General features: G+C 58.1%; 1 protein-coding gene across 2 annotated transcripts in view; it reads right to left on the bottom strand.

Moving 5' to 3' along the window:
• Nucleotides 1–18,236, bottom strand: part of AGAP3 (ArfGAP with GTPase domain, ankyrin repeat and PH domain 3) — a 101,962-nt gene that overhangs the window by 41,861 nt on the left and 41,865 nt on the right. Inside the window, exons 3-9 of one of the 2 annotated variants that reach the window (XM_027903813.1) lie at nucleotides 16,374–16,461; nucleotides 16,101–16,186; nucleotides 15,807–15,948; nucleotides 14,333–14,467; nucleotides 9,291–9,418; nucleotides 3,446–3,605; nucleotides 1,258–1,278 (exon numbers count right to left, since the gene is read on the bottom strand). In XM_027903813.1, the coding sequence (XP_027759614.1) occupies nucleotides 1,258–1,278; nucleotides 3,446–3,605; nucleotides 9,291–9,418; nucleotides 14,333–14,467; nucleotides 15,807–15,948; nucleotides 16,101–16,186; nucleotides 16,374–16,461 (760 nt within the window). Of the gene's footprint in view, nucleotides 1–1,013; nucleotides 1,134–1,257; nucleotides 1,279–3,445; nucleotides 3,606–9,290; nucleotides 9,419–14,332; nucleotides 14,468–15,806; nucleotides 15,949–16,100; nucleotides 16,187–16,373; nucleotides 16,462–18,236 lie in introns of those variants that run through there. The other variant, XM_027903812.1, reaches the window with a different exon arrangement.

The following is an 18,236-nucleotide window of genomic DNA, read 5'->3' as shown; positions in this document are numbered from 1 at the left end:
ATGGAGACAGACACAAATGGCATGGGATGCAGGTGGAGAATGGATGGAAGCAGGAGAGGCTCAGGCAGTGAAGGAACTCACACCTCTACTAATCCAACAGATTTATTCTGGTAACACACTTGCACCATACAAAGTAGCACAGGTCACCGGGCGGAGATACCAGCCCCTTACAAAAGAGCATGGACAATAAATATCTACCACACGTCTAGAGCGGCGAGAGCGGGACCCGCCGGCGCCCGAGGGCCGCGGGGAGAGCAAACTCCAATAAATACAATATGAAATTTACAGTCTGTTGAGCAGAACTCATTCAAAGTGCTTAGGACAGAGGGAAATACCAAGTCATACACGGCATGGAGCACAACCAATACATTCAGAGTCACAACAATGGCAGGAGGCAGCGGCAGCGTCTCTCTGGAGCGTCCTACACACCCCCTCAGTCCGGGAGCGCCCCATGTGCTTTGGATCAGAAAGGGACACAAGCCCCGCGCGCCTGGGACACCGATTCACCGGCTTTTGGGCCCAGAACCAAACAAAGAGATCGAAAGAGAAGAAAACTAAAGAGACACAGATGGCTGCTCGGCTGCGAGGAGGAAGAGGAGGAGGAGCAGGAGTCCATGCAGGCTGCAGAGGTGCAGGAGGGAGGAAGGAGCGGAGCGCTAGCGGCAGGCGCTGCAGCGGCTTCCGCAGGCAGCAGCAAAGCGTCTTTTGGCCCATCCAGCTCCACACGTGGCTGTCGCCCGGTCCCAGAGGGTCTGCAGGTCTTCCCATCCCAGGAGGGTCGTCCGTCTGGCATCCCCGAGCACGGGCAGTGCCTAGACAGCGTCCAGCAGGCCCAGAAATGTCCCAGCTTAAAGTGCAGGCGCAGGCCGTCTCAGCGCTTCCTAGACTTTACATTGGGGGGATTTAAAAGGCTCCTGCGTGTCTCCGAGGGGGGGACCCATGCTGGCTGGAGGGCGGGCGAGCCTCTAATCTTAGATCAATCCCAGTGCCCATCCCTTATCCGGCCCTGGAGAGGCAATGAAAAGTGAGAGAATTTGTACAGAGGTGCCGTGTGTAACCACCTGGATCTTCTAATTTGGAAGGAGTTGGAAAGGCCTTTTTGTTGATGAAAAGTTGGAAACAGTGGCACATATCTGCAAATATCGAAAGAATAAAGAGTTTGGCAAGTTATACTCAGAACACGGACACGAGTCTGTCAGCGATGGGCACCAGCGGACAGCACGGACAGGCCACAGAGCGGGCGCCGGCGGCAGCAGCAGTCGGGGTGGGGGCCAGGGGCTGGGCGCGGGTGGGCACAGAGTCTGTCTCCACCTGGAGCTCTGGGGCACTCAGACCCCCCTGGGGGGGTGTGATCCGGTGAGGACTGGGAGGGAGGGGAGTGGGAGGGGAGTCAGAGCAGGAGAGAGGAGGAGGAGAGGACAAGGAGGAGAGGAGAGGAGAGGAGAAGTGAAGGAGCCAGGCACGGCTCGGGACTGGGGCTGCAGTGGCTCCTGGAGCTGAGTCAAGCACCGCACCTAGACAGGCCTGTGCTCACCTGGGGACCCCGGAGGGATGGGGGCTGCTGGCTACACCTGAGCTGCCTGCCTGGGAAAAGCTAGCGGCAGAAAACAGCCTGCCCTTTCCTTCCCTGCCCTCCCTCGCCCTGTCCCACTGCAGGAGGAGGTGTCGGGAGCTGCTGCTGCTGCCACGACCAGATGGGTGAAGACGTCAACGTGAGCCATGGATGTGCACCAGCACACGAGCAAGCAGGTGAGGTGAGCCCCAGCCCCGCGGCGAGTGAGCGCGCGCCGGCCGAGCCCGGGTGACCCCGCGGCAGCGAGCAAGCGTGAGCCCGGGATGGGTGAGCACGTGAGAGCCTGCACGGATGATGGCGTCCACAGCCAACAAGCAGAAGCCCCGCAGCAAGCCGCCCTCCTCCTCCCACCCCCCAAGAGCGAGCATGGGGCTCCAGAGAGCGTGAGCACGAGCTGACGGCGAGGCCGGCCCGTTGGCGCGCGGCCAGCAGGACGGGTGTGGCACCCGAGCACGGGGCACAGCAGCAAGCACGAGAGAACGGCGGGGAGGGGGAGCATCCCTCAGCACCGGGGAGAGCGGGAGGCATGGCCACGGCCACGGATCCGCAGCAGGGGTGAGCGCGGACCGAAGGGCAGTGAGGGAACAACCATGCGCTGGGAGCGGGGACCGGCTGCGAAGAACGGTGTGTGCTACCAGGAGGGCTGGGGGGCACAACCCACCCGCCCACAGCACAGGGACAGGGTGAGCACAGGGCAGGGGCGTGCACAGAGAGCTGGGGGTGCGTTAAGTGCAATCAGGGGGAGTGCACAGAGCATTCAGGACACCAGCACAGAAGCTTCCAGGATGTCAGAAACCGAGGGAGATGGGCACACTCCCAGCACAAGGAGAGTGGAATTTGGGATGCCAATGGTGCAGTGAGAGGGATGGGGAATGGGACACTGTATTTGTGTGGTCTGGTCACAAGGGTGACACGGTGCAACAGGTACAAGGACTTAGTGGTGGCCGGTGCCACAGACAGCAGACACAGTGTGCTGAGCAATGGTGGCTGGAAAGCACATCGAGATGGGGAGAGGAGCGAGGCCGGAGCCCACACACATACATGGGGAACAGAGGGCTACACCTATGCTAGACACAGGACTGGGACACGTGTGTGCTCACAGCGAGGGGACACTCATGGCTGCACTAACAGCGAGGGTGAGTGTGAGGGCAGGACTGTGCATGCTGCATGGACAGTGTGTGCACGGTGTGAGCGTGTGGAGAGGCGGGCTGCAGGGCAACCAGCACAGGGAAGAGCTGAACACGTACCCTGCTCCACCAGGGGCTTCGCTGCCTCCCCTCTGCCTCCCCTCCCTCCGTGCCCATGGCAGCTCCCAGTGTGCTGCTCAAGTCACGCAGACGCAGGGCTTGGGAACTGGAGCGAGTGGGGCCCCGTGCCAGGTGCTGGGCTCTGCACAGCACCACTGGACACAGCACCACTGGCACCATACAGGGCTCCCAGCAGCAAAGGGCTCCGTGCCACGCCCTGGGGACACAGCCCCAAGGAGAGGAAGAGCAGAGTCACTGGTGCTGTGAACGCACAGGTGCATTCCCCATAAACAAGCAGGAGCTCTGCTCACACGCACACTGTACACACACACACACGAGTGCACAGATGCACACTCCTACATGTGCAAGGAATGTCCTGCTCCCAGGTGCTCCCCCGTGCATGCACACCCTGACAGAAGCAGCTCTCGGCACCACGGTCCCTGCACACGCAGAAGGTCCCTGCCACACACACGCACGTTCCTGCACCCCCAGCCACCCAGCCCTCCTGCCAGCACTGCACAGGTCACTGTGAAGGACAGCCCATCGGGTCAGGCTGCCTTGACTCGCTCTCTTCCCCTCTCCTCCCCTGAAAACCCACCCCAGAGGTCCCGGGCCCCCGTGCCGCTTACCGTGAAGATGTTGGAGCGCCGCTTGGACTGCTTGCGGATGGGGGTGGGGGTGTTGGAGGCAGCAATGGTCTCAATCCGCAGCTCCCGCTGGCTGATGCTCGGGGTGGAGGGCACAGAGGAGGAGTAGTCACTGAAGGCTCCTCCGCCGTTGGTGGCCTGGGGCAGAAGGAGAGGGGATGGTCAGACAGAGACAGGCTGCCTGGAGGCACAGCTGCAGGAATACCATCCACCCACTCACCACTGCAGCGGGGCAGGGAATGCAGCACAGGACTGGGACGGGGTGACATCCACAGAATCACAGAATCCCAGAACAGACTGGGCTGAAAGGAGCCTTAAAGACCATTTAGTTCCAACCTCCTGCCATGGGCACGGACATCTTCCACTAGACCAGAATGCTCCAAGTCCCACCCTGCCCGGCCTTGAACACCTCCAGGGTTGGGGAATCCACAACCTCCCTGGACAACTCAGAGACATCCCAGATCAAGCACTGCTGGTGCCTGACTGTAGGGCTCAGGAAAGCCTTTCCCATCCTTCTGCTCTAGTTGTTCCCCCAGTAAAATGTTCTGGTTCTGAAACTGACAGTGAAGGGCAGCAAATGCCCGAGAGACCCGGCTGAAATCCTTCCACACACAGGCGTGGAGCAAGCCAGGAGCAGCAGGGACCTATGGCAGCCCCACCCAGCAGGGGGGCATGGCTGGGGCACCTTCATGTGCTCCCAGAACATCTCTTGAGAACATTCCAAGGGACTGGGATCGCTCCCCTAGGACAGTGAGAGCCCTCCCCTCCACTGAGCCCATCAGACATGAAGCTGTGAAGCAGCCCAGAGCCTCCCCTCCTTCCCTGTCCCACGAGGACAGCCATGATGCCAGTGGGGATGTGAGTTCCCATGACTCCAGGTGTGTCCCCAGGACTCCAGGTGTGTCCCCAGGACTCCAGCCATTACATTTCCAGTGTCCTGAAGCACAGGGTGCCTCACCCCAAGCTCATGGTCTGTGTGAAACCCATCTCTGCTGCTGGTTTGGAGGTTTATCCAAGCACACTCTGAGACTGGCACACAACTCCCATGCCTGCAGACCACTGTGGCCTTGGCTGCAGTGGACTGTGCCTGGGAACACGTGGGACAACATGGTGGGCCTTCACTAACACCCTGCTGGACTTCACGGCAAGGGGAAGACCCAACCACGTAGCCGTGCACCCACGTCACCAAAACATCTCCTCAGACAAGGCTGCTCACTCTGACCCTGCCCATGCCAGCTCTGTGGGAAGCCACCTGGATGGGAGCTTAGGGATGTCCCAGGAGCAATAACTGCACAGAAGCATTTCACATCTGCAGGACGGGATGTCTCTCTACAACACGGCACACGGCAGCCCGAGCTCCCTGGCAGCTCTGGAACAGCATTTCAGAAACACATGGAAGAGCTGCCCCTCGAAGGGCATGAGAGCTCCAGCACCCCAGCAAGGGCAGCCCACCTCCTCCCAGCTCCCACACTCACAGAGTGGCAGCATCGACGGCCCAGGCAGCAACACAGGTACAGCCCAGCCCCGGAGAGAGGTGCAACCTTCACCCAACCCATGGATCCTCTCATCTTTGACAAGAGGAATGTGAGAGGACACACAAGAGAACCTTCCTCTCTTAAGAGAAGGCCTCTCCTGCCAGTGAGTTCTTGCCAGAGCCTTCAACAGAGAGCGAGCTCCCGTGAACCATGGGCCCAGCACTCACAAGAGTTCTGCAGGTGCTGCGATGAAGGAAGAGCTGCAGAGACCCAGGGAGAGGATCTGCTGAGACAGCTCAGGTCTTGGATGAGGCATAACAACGTGTGTGCAGTCATCGTGTGTGAACTGTGTGAACCAGGTCAAAGAAAGAGAAATACTTCAGGTGTGAGGGAAGAGAAGGCAGATGCTGCAGCACAGAGAACGTGCCATGTGGACCAGTGAGCCAGGCACAGCTGCCCAGAGGCCTGGACCCCTGGCTATGCTCAGTGCCTTTCAGGGACCCTGGCAGCACATTCATGATGCTGTGACTGTGGGGAGGGCCCGGTTCAGCAGAGGATGTAGAGTCTGAGCTCCTGCCAGAGCAGCTGGGACAAACCCTGTGGATGTAGGTGATGGACACTAAAGCTCCAAGGAACAAATCTTGCTAAATCCTGGTTTATATTTTACATAGTCCCTGTAACCTTGTGTGTCATTTCTGCCTGCTTGGAATAACTTTCCTTAGCCTGAGTCTGCCTGGTGCTGGAGCCAAGGTTGCAGTCCTTGGGCAATAAAGAACACTGGCCTTTGAGCCTCCTGTGTATCACAGCCAGCCAGACCTCAGGAAGGGTTTTGGGGCTGGAGGATGGCTTGCACCACACTGTGAAGGCAAGGGGGAGGGCTGATCCCATGAGTTTGGGGGCAGAGGAGAAATTCCCCCGAACACAGAGAGCAGCTCAGACAGGCAAACCCGAACCACCCCACTGCTCCGCTGGAACAGGGAACTCCAGAACTTCAGTGGGATCCAGGCACCCAGGACAAACTGCAGGGATGTGGGAGAACCCTGACAAGATGACAGGTCTGGGCACGCACCCAGTGTCTGCTCCTGGCAGGTACTTTGCTGATGGACCGGAACAACCACCTGTGGTCACCATCGGAATCTGAGAACACAGTGGGAGCTGGAAACCTGGTAAAACACGTCTGGGACAGATCCTTCCCATTAAGGCATAACGGGTGGAAGAGCATCAACACTGCCACTGGGTGCCTGGACAGGGCAGAACACAGCTGGAGTCAAGGGGCTGTAATTCCTGGCATAACAAGACCTGAGGCAGAACACAGAAATCTGGGAAGGGCTCCGAGTAGAAGAGTGCAAGCAAACAGCAAACAAGGACTCGGCATCTGCAGGAAGAGGGCAGAAGGCAGAGGAGTGTACAAACCCTGGAATGGGGGCACCATGAGCAGAGCATGCAGTGGGACACAGGTTTCCATGAGGAAATGCCAACACCCGCTGCTGCAGCTCCTGAGCTCTGCCGGAACATGCCACGGCAGGCCGGAGAGCGCTGCTAACAGCTCAGGTCAGCTGTCCCTGGGGCTTCATTTCACGTGCAAACTTTAATTTTCCACCTCTTTCACATGCTCTCTCACTGAAGTCTGAATGAAGGCCTTCCCAGTGTCCCCAAAGAACCCGTGCAGGAAGGCAGAGCGAGGCCATCCTGGAGCGTGGTGGGGACGGCAGCGGCTCTTGAGGCCCAGGGGAGCACCCACTTCCCTGCCAGGTACCCATGTGGGGTACCTGCCTTACCTCCTGCCAGCCGCTGGGAACCAGTTCCCTGGCAGAAAGACAAACTCCCATCCCACAGTGAACGCAGTGGTGACTCACCCACAGCCGGGGGAATTCCCAAAGGCATCCCAGAGGCCCTGAAGAAGGACTGAGAACAGGGCAGCAACAGTGAGGAAATCAGGTGGAACAACTCAGCAGGTGCTGCAAGCAGCTACTGGTCCGAGAAACTCCCACCCCCTCCCTGCAGGCGAGGGCCAGGAGCTGCCAAGAAGGAGCCAGGTGGGAGTCAGGGCCAAGTGGGAAATGGGGCTCCCAAACCCATCCAACCTGCTCGCCCAGTGACAGGTATGGGCAGGACGGGGAGAGTAGAGCCCAAGGCAGCAGGCAGGAGCTTTCCCTGGGGCTGCAGGGTTCCAGGGGATCTAAGGAGCCTGCTCCAACGGGTGCAGACCCACAACCCTCAAGCTGCTGGGAAGGCCTGAGGGACAGACCTGTGTCCCTGAGGGAGCAAAGGACTCCGGGGCCGGCCCTGGCTCCTGCCACACCAGAGGACCAGGGAGATGCTGAACATGGAACTCGGGATCAGGACCCACCATGCACTTCTGGTGACTCGTAAGAGCTGGTGGAAAACACTGACCAGGGCTAACCTGCTCCTGCAGCTCCCATCCCCTCCCCATGGACGGAGCAGTGTCCCCCAGGCACTGGGTACTGCTGCAGAATAAAAGCAAAAAAATCCCAGACTCCCAAAGGCAGAATGAAAGCAGGCTCTTTGGCTGGTTCCCAAGAGGATCCTCCACTGTGCAAGAACACCAGGACACCCCCACAGCACTGCTGTCCCAGGAGAAAGAAGCCCTTTGGACAGACAGGTGACAAAACCACCAGGGTCCTCTGGTGTCCCTCGTCTCCCAGTAATGGTGCTGGACTGGACTGACTGACAGAGCAGACAAGACATTTCCAAAAATGTTAGTTCAGCTCACCCAGTAGCATAAAGCTACTTCCAGAAGAGACATGCCCAGGACAAGCAGAGGGGCAAGGCTGGCTCAAAGCTCCTGCCTGCCATAAGCAGCCCTTTGTGGGGACCTCTTGTTCCCATTCCCAGAGAAGTGCCTTCTCTACCAGCAGCTCCAGAGGACAGAGCTGTCCCTGCAGCCTGGGCCAGGAGACCAGGCCTGGAGCAGAACATCCTCCCACCTCCAATGGCATCCCATCTCTCTGGACACAAAGCTATGCAGGGAAGCAGACCTCATGGGCAGCTCCTGGTGGAAGGAAAAAGGACAGTCTGGGGGAAAGGAATGCTCTCAGGCCCCAAAGAAGCAGCCTGCTCAGGAAAAAAACACTCCTAAGGAGGGACAGAGTGGCTCTGGGACCAGACAGGGAAGACAACACCAAGCAAGTGTCCACCTCCCCCCAAGGAAAGGGGCCTCTTGCTCCCCTTCCAGCACAGGTGGCCTCTCCTTCCCAACCAGGCTCTGACTGCACACAATTCGTCTGCTAAGAAAACCCTCAAATTACCAGATACACTTAAATCTGTGTTTTCCTTTGTTCTCCACCCTGAATGCCTCCCCTTGAATTCGTCCCCAGCTTCCTAGACACGAGCAAGTTCTGACAGAATCTGGCTTTGCAGCCTCTCCCAGCAGCCCATTCAACTGCCCACAGACTTCACCTGAACTTGCTGGTGTCCAGGTGACCCAGAGCACCTGGAAGCTGGCACAGGTCTCTGCAAAAACCTGCATCTGCCTACTTGCAGTCCAGCTTTAGAAGCCTCTACAGCCAGGTATAAACTTCAACGGGGTATTTGAAAATTCCCCATGAAAGGGTCCAGGCAGTGGCTGCAGACATGGCTCAGGTCTGTGCAGGGACAGGGTCCCACACTGGAGGACCAGGAGTCCTCCCAGGGCTAGAAGTTTCCAATACACCTGGAGCTTCAAAGTCAATCCCCTTGGGAAAAACTCACCAGCTACACGTGCTGTCCCTCGACCTGACAGGCTCTCCACAGGTACCTCCCCTCACAAGCCACCTGCATGGGCATCAAGACCATCAGCTTTCTGAGTCTGGGGGAAACAGGACCATGGGCAGCTGTGCTTGCCTGGCCAGGGCAGCCAGAGCAAGACCCTCTCACAGATCCCTTCTGCTGTCCAGGAGCTCCCTGAGGACTCCTCACAGCTTTGCTGTGTGTCTGCAGAAGCACAACACGGTCTGGGGACCATGAGCCACACCCAAAGATGTAGACACGAAACCTGACCTCAGGGCAAGCATCTAACCATCACAGAACCCTAGAATCATAGAATGATTTGAGTTGGAAGGGACCTTAAAGCCCATGCAGTTCCATCCCTGTGATGGGCAGGGTCACCTACCACTAGACCAGGTTGCTCCAAGCCCCGTCCAACCTGGTCTTGAACACTTCCAGGGATGGGGCAGCCACAATCTCTCAAGGCTATGAACAGAAACACCAGGGTGACACCACTTTCCTCTTCCCAAGAGCCATCCCAGGGCAGCAGCATGAGCCTAAGGCTGAACGTGTGGGGTACTGAGTGAGCTGAGGGGTGTGCAGAGCACGAGGGATCCTGGCTTTCCCTGTTCCTGTTCCCCACCTGGTTGATGTGGACAGAAGGAATGGAGGCTGCGGAGACGGATGAATGGCTGGGTGAGTTGGGCAGGGACTTGCAGGGGCCAATGGACAGCTGATGCTTCTTCCGGAGAGCCACCACCTTCTGAGCCACTGGAAAAGGGAGAAAAGGACAGGGTCAGAGTTCAGAAAGTGGTTTTCTCTACCCACATATTTCTGGAGGGCTTCAGGGTGACCCAGGCCCTTCCCCTGACGAGGCCAACACCTGTAGCTCACACTGTGCCCCCTTGTACTCACAGGGAGGATTCTGCAGGACACCCAACCTGCAAGCCTGCTGCCACACAGGATCCCTGCCATCCACAGGGACGGTGCATGGCAGGCTGCCTGTGCTGCCCAGGCCGAGTCCCCAGAGGCCACTTGCCCTCTTGAGTGTCACGCAGAGCAGTGACCTCACATGGACACTGTAGAGACACCCCAAGCCCTGGGCTGCTGCAGGAGAAGCCCTGGGCAGCCAGAGTCACTTCTCAGTCACCCCTCATGACAGCTCCAGGAGCCAGGTACTGAACTGAACAGCCTAGGCAATACCACCTCCATCAGTCTGGGCCCTTGGGACCCTCATCGGCTTCAGGTGTTCAGAAAATTTATAGGAGGCTGAGGTGAACATGGACAAGGGGCTCTCTGCTCCCTGACCTTTGCTTGGTACAGAAGCATCCTTAAAATAAATTTTAAGAGCCGAGGCTAAGAGCCCCCTCACATCAATGGCTTCTGGCAACTGTCCTGGCATCTGATGAACCCCAGGAGATTTCTGCACTCAGGAACTGCGAAGGCAGTCCTAAGAAGTAAGCTCTTTAACTGGACCTCTTCAGGGCACATTCTGTGCCAGCCTCCACCTTGGCAGGGCCTCTGCCATGAGGGGACCACACCGACCACTTCTCAGAGCAGGCTCACCCTCAGGGAGTCCTGAAGTGCCCTCGACACTGCAGGACACAGCCTGGCCTGGGGCACTATCCCTGCTCGTGCCAAGGCCATCTCCTAGCGATACTGAAGTCACCAGCACCGTCCCATCCTCTCACCACAACAGCCACTGTGACAGCTGGGAACTTGGGAAGGACAGAGGAGTGCAGTTCTCACACAGCGAGCAGCGTCTCCAGGGGGAATTCTGCCAGGACACATGACAAACCAGCAAAGAGGAAGTGACCCTCGTCCTCCTGACACGTGTCCTTCTCATGGTGACCTCTGTCAGCCTGACTGGCTGGACACAGCCTCTGTCACACCAGCAGCCTCACCACCACCAGGTACACGCTGGAATGTGCTCGGTCCAGACACGGTAAGCACAACCACACCCAGCTCCAGCTCCAGACTGGACAGCTGGGACCTGCTCTGAGGAGGTGGGTCTGCTGCTTCTGCCTGATCTGTGGGGACACCACAGCAGCCAGGGCCATCCAGTTCTCAGAGAACCTCTGAGCAGTTGGTGAAGGTGGAGACTCCAGTTTCTCCATCTCAGAGCGTCCCTGATGCTCAGTACCAGGTGCACATGTGGGAAGGACCATCCACAAACACAGAGTTGCAGGGTGGACAGTCCCTCAAGATGTTGTGCCAGACCAGCACACTGACCTGCTTCTCAGAAAGGTCTGTGGCTGCTTCCTGTGAGCCAGGACAGTGGCAGGGAAGGGCTGTCTGGGAGCAGAGGTGCAGCACACACTCCACACAGCACGAGTGAGGGAGTGACCCTGGCACTGGATGTAAAGAGCAGCGCTTAGGGAACTCTTCCTCTCTGCTGTGGGAAGTGGGCATCCTCTCAAGCCTGCCCGGGGCAGGTCTGCCAGGATCTGAGATGAGCAACTGGTGTGGGAGAAAACATATAAAGACATGGTCTGATGGAAACTGGATCACCACCTGAGGCAAAGCCCTCACACAGTCCGTGACCGCCAGCACTCCACCAGACCGCAAACCAGCTGTGCCAGGATCCATCAGATCCCGAAACTGTGCTCACTAGGAAGAGCTGCTTACCCACTCCAGAAACATCTCTTCCCATTAGTCAGCTTTACCTGGAATGGGACCCTGGAAATCCCTGAGCAGTTCCCAGATGCCAGTGATGGCTGCAGCCAACCTGTCAAGCACCGCTGCCCTCAGTTTCTGCTCCATCCCCTCCATCACACAGCTATGCTCAGCAGCAGCTCTCTGGTCCTGCAGTACAACAGGCAGCTGAGAGTACCAAGTACCTGGGCTTTGCCCAAATCTCCTGCAAGACAGTGGGTCCCTCTGCTCCCCTCCCAGCTCCCAGTTCCCACTCAGCTCTCTCCAGAGCCCCCAAAGCACTCGGCAGGAGCACAGTCACCATGACGCCAGCCATTGGAGCAAACAGCAGGACTGTCCCCGTGAGGGACTCGGCCTGGTTTGGAGAAACCACAAGAGAGGCAGGATACGGTACCTCCTCACGCGTTTTTCTCAACAGCTAATGAATAAAACTATGAATAAAATCAGTAAGAACTCTTTCAAATTTGAATTCATTTGGCTGGGGCTTCTAGCACAAGCTCTGTCCCAGCCTGCAGTCTCCCATCTGGGATCCCTTCCCATGTAGATGGGTACGTAGTTACTCCTATAATAAAGTCTCCTCTCGAGCTTCTTGATTTCCTGAATGGATGACTCTTGTAGTAACTCATATCAGGTATTTTTTCCAGCTTTTGATTAATTTTTGTAGCTTTTCTTTTTTTAACTTTCTCAGTCTCTCTGCATCCTTTTGAAGTGCTGACATCCAGGTCTGAACAGGCTCCAGCGCCTCCTCCTGCTGATCTGTACGAAAGCACGAATCCATCCAGATTTCACCTTGGCACTTCTGCTTCCTCTGCCAGGAACAGCCTCACCTTCCCACCACAGCTGCCCACGCTCCTTGTTCACCCAGCACCAGCCTCTGCCCAGACCAACGCTAGGTTTGTGTGAGCAGATTGCCACACTCCTGGATCTCCTCAGCCTCATGGCTCCTCACAGGGACAGTTCCCCTCCCTCGCCGCCTCCCTGGCCCCATGTATGGCCCGAGGCCGAGTCCAGACAGGGATGGAGCCCAGCACCTTGCAGGTGGTCACTTCAGAGCCCTCAGCCAGCAACTCCAGGTCTTCCACCATGCCTGGGACACAGCGCTGGCACTGAGAGCCCAGTCCACCTCACATAAAGTGCTGCTGAAGTTGTGGTGTTTGGGCTACAGGGTCAAGAGAGGGAGCAGTAACTCCAGAGCACCATTCATTCCATCTTGAGATGGAAAAGGATGAGCAGCTCCTAACAAACAGCCACTCCTATCCTGTAGTGCCTTCCCAGCCCTTCCAGCTGCTGCTCCTTGCTATGCTGCCCTCCAGAGAGGGCACAACAGAACCAGAGGGAAGGAACAGGCTGAGCAGATCCGGTGACACTCAATACCAAGTGCTCTCCAGAGCCAGGATCAGCCATGCTCACAGCCCTGATGCTGCTGCTCTCCCCAGGTGTGCTCTGCAGATATCCCAACTGGTTTGGCAGATGCTCCCCTCCAGCTCTCTGTCCTCAGCTACTCACACTGTTCCTTCCACCCATTCCTCCATCACTCAGGAGGAGGAAGGTGGTATCACAACAGACCTGCCCAACAGAGCCAACCCGGTGTCCCCAGAAACATCGAACTGGTGCAGAGGCTGCTGGATGTTGAGGGGTCCCTGCCACGTGGGACAGCTTGGAAGGTGGGTCTGACCACTGAGATGGTCCCAGAGCAGCAGCAGGAGCATCTCCACATGTTTCTGTGTAAGAAATCACCACTGTGACTGTGATCCTTAGCCACAGCTTAAGATGACTGAAGGACATAGGCTCAGGCAGGGGAAGGAAGGTCACCAGCTCTGGCTTGGAGCCACCTGAGGCCGGTGACAGGATCAGTCCTGTGTCTGTCCTCAGTCTGTCTTGCTGTGCTGCAACGACCCCAGCTGAATTCCTGCCTTCAGGCATCAGAATTTCTAAACTTCATGTGCCTGTTCCACCTGCAAACACCACCAGCACAGCTCTCCTGCCCAAAAGCAGCTCTGTCCTGCCCAGGCTTTAGCTCCACACAGACCATTCCATGGAACATGGATCCTGCCCAACCTTCAGGCCTGCACAGCCCCCTCCTCATGTGCTGAACACAGATCCCCAGCAGCACTACCAGAAGACAAGAAGGAGAAGGGGGCAACAAAGGAACCATAGAATCACAGACTACTTTGGGGTGGAAGGGACCTTAAAGCTCATCTTGTTCCACCCCCTGCCATGGGCAGGGATGCACCTTACTAGACCAGGTTGCTCCAAGTCCCGTCCAGCCTGGCCTTGAACATTCCAGGGATCCAGGAGCAGCCACAGCTTCTCTGGGCAACCTGTGCCAGGGCCTGCCCACCCTCACAGAGAAGAATTTCTTCCTGATATCTCATCTAAACCTACTTGCTCAGTTAAAGGCCATTCCCCCTTGTCCTGTCCCTAGAGGGAACACAGAGTCCCATTTATAGCAGGGTCCTGGTTTATTTAAGCATTCTGCAAACTCACAGGAGATGGTGCAGGTTCCCTGTCACCTCTCAGCATCACTCTTGTAGACCACTCTCCAAGTCTCAGCAGGAAGGCTTTCCCACACTGTTCCCACGAGAAACATCCAGGTGTTCAGGTGCTGCTCCCCTACTCCAACACCTCCAGGTCCTGCTGTGACTTCTCCAGTCCTCCATGCAAGGCCACCAAACCCCCCTCTGCGGCCCCCCAAGCCCTCCCTGGCTCAGGAAGTGCTGTACTGCCCTGTGGGTATCCAACTGTCCCCGTGGCCTCTCTGCCTTCTGGAACCAGCATCCACCCACGAGGAGCCCCTGCAAGAGGGGCAGAAGGTCCTGCCCAGCCCCTCTCTGTGGCCCCTCAAGCACACCCACGGGCGTGGGCGTCCTTACACACCCTGTACACGGGGCACGTCCTGCCCCTTGCACCGGGTCTGTGTGTGCACACGAGCGGGTGCCCAATGCCCTCAGCCCAGGGCAGCCTAAGCCCCTCCACGGGTCTGCACTGCTGCCCTGTCCTGCCTGGACACCCTGCCCTGGCTGCAGTTACCGTCCTGGAAGACCCTCTCCACGTTCAGGCCGTAGGTAGCACAGGTCTCGTAGTACGTGCAGCGCTTCAGATCGTTGGAGAGCTTCCGTGCCCGGGAGTCGTCGATGACCCGGGGGTTGGTGGCACTGATGGCATCTGCAAACCAGAGGGACGGGGGGTTAAAGAGCAGGGACCCACATCCCACTGATCCCACTTATCCACAGGTTCACAGGTCCCAGGTCTCCTGGCCTCCCTCCCTCTTTTCACACAGAGGAACCACCTCCACAGGAACCCCCCATAAATGCCTGAGAGTCCCACAGTTGTAGAAAAATGGATGAATCTCTGTAAATGAACCTGATTCAATTCCCTGAGCTGCCCAGCCACTGAGGTTTCAGCAGACCCAGGGGAGGTGTGGGGGGCAAGGCCAGGCAGTCCCAGCCCCTGAGTAAAATGGATTTGTCAGTCTCCATTATCTCAGGGCTCGTGGCCAAACTCTACATGTTAAAGAATCCAAGGGAGAAATCCTCCTGGGTTAATGGGGAAGTTGGCTCTGCTGGGATGTCCCCACAGCTGAGGCCTTGGAGGACAGCTCTAAAATACAGGCTCAGCTTGTATCCCAGATGGCCGCCAAGTGTTTGCCTGTTTAGGAAAAACTTCCTTCCCAAAAGGAATCCAACTCCTTGAACATAAGCCAGGGACAAGTGGGGGTTGCAAACAAACTCTCTCAGGAGAGGCCGAAGGAACACTGGGACCACGCTGTGAGGAGCCTCTCCTTGGACTCTCCAGAGGGTCGTGTGACTGCACCAAGGCTGTGACCCCACCCGGCTCTGTGTCTGCAACAACAGCGGCCACAGAATCCCCTGCCATCTGTCCCTACTCCTGCACCTCCACAGCACATGCTGCCTCCCCAGTCCTGTCCTGAGCTGAGATCACTCAGTCCTAGAATTCATTCCACAGTCTTTAAATATCCAAAGTTTAACAACTTTGTTCTACTCTCAATCTAGGGTCTGGAGCAGATCCCCTGTGTCTCTCCACCACTGTCTCTGCCTTCCTGGCCTCAGAGCTTCTTCCTGCCCAGGAACAGGTCACACTGCTCAGGAACTGGGTCCTGCCACGACAGTTTTTCCCCACATCCATGCCTTGCTGCCACTTTCTGCTGTCACACAGACAAGTCTGCAGCCCCAGGCTCCGTCCTGCCTTTGCTGGCAGAGTGGGAGGAGGCAGCACTAGGAGATCTGGACATCTCCATGAGGAAAGGGGCTCCACAGAGCGAGGCAGCTCCCTGTGGGAAAGCTGAGATGGTCTGAGCAGGAATCACCTCCTCAGGGCCCTGGGCTGGGGCCCCAGCACCCCTCAGCCCCATGTAGGGCTCACAGACCAGGATCCCCCGACACGCCTGCAGGGCTGGCACCCCCCCAGGGGCCAGCAGACACACATCACCAGTGCTCCTGCCCGAGGCCAGGGGTGTGGGGGGAAGCCCAGGCCCCGCTCTCACCCTGTGTGCCCACCAGCACCATCGGCACCTCCGCCGTGTTCCGGTAGCTGCAGAGCCGCAGGTAGTAGTTGTAGACGGTCTGGAAGCTGATCTCGTCCTCCAGGCTGAAGACAAACACCACAGCATCGACCCAGGCAGCAAACTGAGGAGATACAGCAGGATTACAGGGATTACAGCCCGGGAGAGCGGCCTGGGGTCCAGAGCCATCAGAAAGGGCACCCCCACAGCTGGATCCCAGGAGGAGGCTTGGCAGATGCCTCCCCAGAAGGGGGTGGGGAGGGACAGGTCTCCTACCTGGAGTTCAGGGGGGCCCCCTTCATCTCGAATCAGCAGCAAGTAACTCTGACCATCCACCACGATCTCCTTCTTAAACCGGCCACCTTGAGAGAACAGCAAAGCCACCGGTCAGTGAGGGGGAGCAGGCAGGGGACACCCCAAACGAGGGCCAGGGGAGCTGCAGAGCCCCGTGGCAGCGGCAGAGAGGTGCAGGGATGGGGGTCATCTCCAGCACTGGGGAGAGGAGAGAGGACCTAGCCCACCCCAGGCACCTGAGGAACCAAAGCTTACCCTCTGGAGACTCCTCCTGCACGTAGGTGCCGGTCAGGTAGCGGTGCACCAGGGCTGACTTGCCGCTGGACAGGTTTCCCACAATGCCCTGGAACAGAGGCACATGTCACCTGTGTGCCCAGCACGTGTCCCTCTACACGAGGCCACCCCTGCGAGGTGGCACCACCAGCACTCTTGGATTTGCCATGGAACAGAGCTGGGTGTCCCAGGATGGGTCAGTCAGAGAGCCCAGCCCTGCCTGGCATCGGTGCCTTCCCGATGGTTTAAAGACACTGGTTGTGGGAGCAGGTTTGTGATGAAGGGTTTGGAGCAGAGGTCTGATGAGGAGCAGCTGAGGGAGCTGGGGGGGCTCAGCCTGGAGAAAAAGAGGCTTAGGAGGGACCTTCTTGCTCTCTACAACTCCCTGCCAGGACGGTGGAGCCAGGTGGGGGCTGGGCTCTGCTCTCAGGGAACAAGTGACAAGAGCAAACAGCCTCGAGTTGTGCCAAGGCAGGTTTAAGTTGGATATTAGGAAAATATTTTCATGGAAAGGGCTGTCCATCCCTGGCACAGGCTGCCCATGGCAGGGGTGGAGTCCTCACCCATGGAATTGGTGATCTTAGAGGGTTTTTTCAACCTCAGGGATTCTGTGATCCTGTACAGCTGCACTTACACGATGAGAAATGTAGGGTGAGGAGCAGCTGCAACACTAAAGCTGCCTCTGCCACCAAAGAGAAGTTTACAGCCAAACTTTTCCAGGCACAGGGACGAGCTCGGCAGGTGAGCCATCACCAGGCAGGTTCTCCAGCTCTCAGCCAGGTGCTTGAACACTTCCACTGCTCCGGGTCCTGCCCCGGGTCCTGCCCCGGGTCCTGCCCTGGGCCACCCACACGCTCCCGGAGAGAGGCAGAGAGGCAGCAGCCCAGCAGCAGCCGGCATTCTGATGGCACAGACCACGCTGCCAGAGCGCAGGACACCATTCCGTGTGCCAACTCCTGCTGTGCCCACAGAGCCAGCACACAGCAGGACCGGGGAGCACAGACCAGCACGCTCCACAGGCACGCCTGGGCCGCAGGCACCGCTGCCAGCTCTGGGACCTGCCACAGCAACTACACGTCCCCAACAGCGCGTTCAGACAGGTGAGAACACGGAGAACGTGAACTGGGCTGTGCCCTCCCCCTCCTGCACACGTGTCTCCAGAGCCACAGGGCCTGCATGGACCCAAGAGCTGCACCAACACTGTGCCCACGTTACCGACAACGACAACAGCCGGCCCTGAGGCCAAGCCCTCCCCCCGCCCCTGAGATCTGACCAGAGACAGGGAATCACAGAGTCAGAATGGTTTGGGTTGAATGGGCCCTTAAAAACCATCCAGTGCCACCCCCTGCCATGGGCAGGGACACCTCCCACTAGCACAGCTTGCTCCAACCTGGCCTTGGACACTTCCAGGGATCCAGGGAAAGCCACAGCTTCTCTGGGCACCCTGTGCCAGGGCCTGCCCACCCTCCCAGCCAGGAATTCCTTCCCAATAACCCATCTAGCCCTGCCCTCTGGCAGTGGGAAGCCATTGCCCCTTGTCCCCAGTCCCTCTCCAGCTCTCCTGGAGCCCCTTTAGGCCCTGCCAGGGGCTCTCAGGTCTCCCTGGATCCTTCTCTTCTCCAGGGGAACCCCCCCAGCTGTCCCAGCCTGGCTCCAGAGCAGAGGGATCCAGCCCTGGGAGCAGCTCCAGGGCCTCCTCCAGACTCACTCCAACAGGTTGATGTCTGTCTTGTGCTGGGGGCCCCTGACCTGGACACAGCACTCCAGGTGGGAGCACAGGAGAAGGTCTCCACAGAATAAACTGTGGAGACCCTCATGCCAGGCAGGCAGCTTTGGGGCTCAGTG

The sequence above is a fragment of the Empidonax traillii genome, unplaced genomic scaffold (assembly GCF_003031625.1).
Source record: "Empidonax traillii isolate 1590-97213 ecotype Southwest subspecies unplaced genomic scaffold, ASM303162v1 scaffold993:size324958, whole genome shotgun sequence".
NCBI lineage: Eukaryota > Metazoa > Chordata > Aves > Passeriformes > Tyrannidae > Empidonax > Empidonax traillii.
The sequence above is the reverse complement of the archived record's forward strand: the minus strand, read 5'-3'. Positions and strand labels throughout refer to the sequence as shown.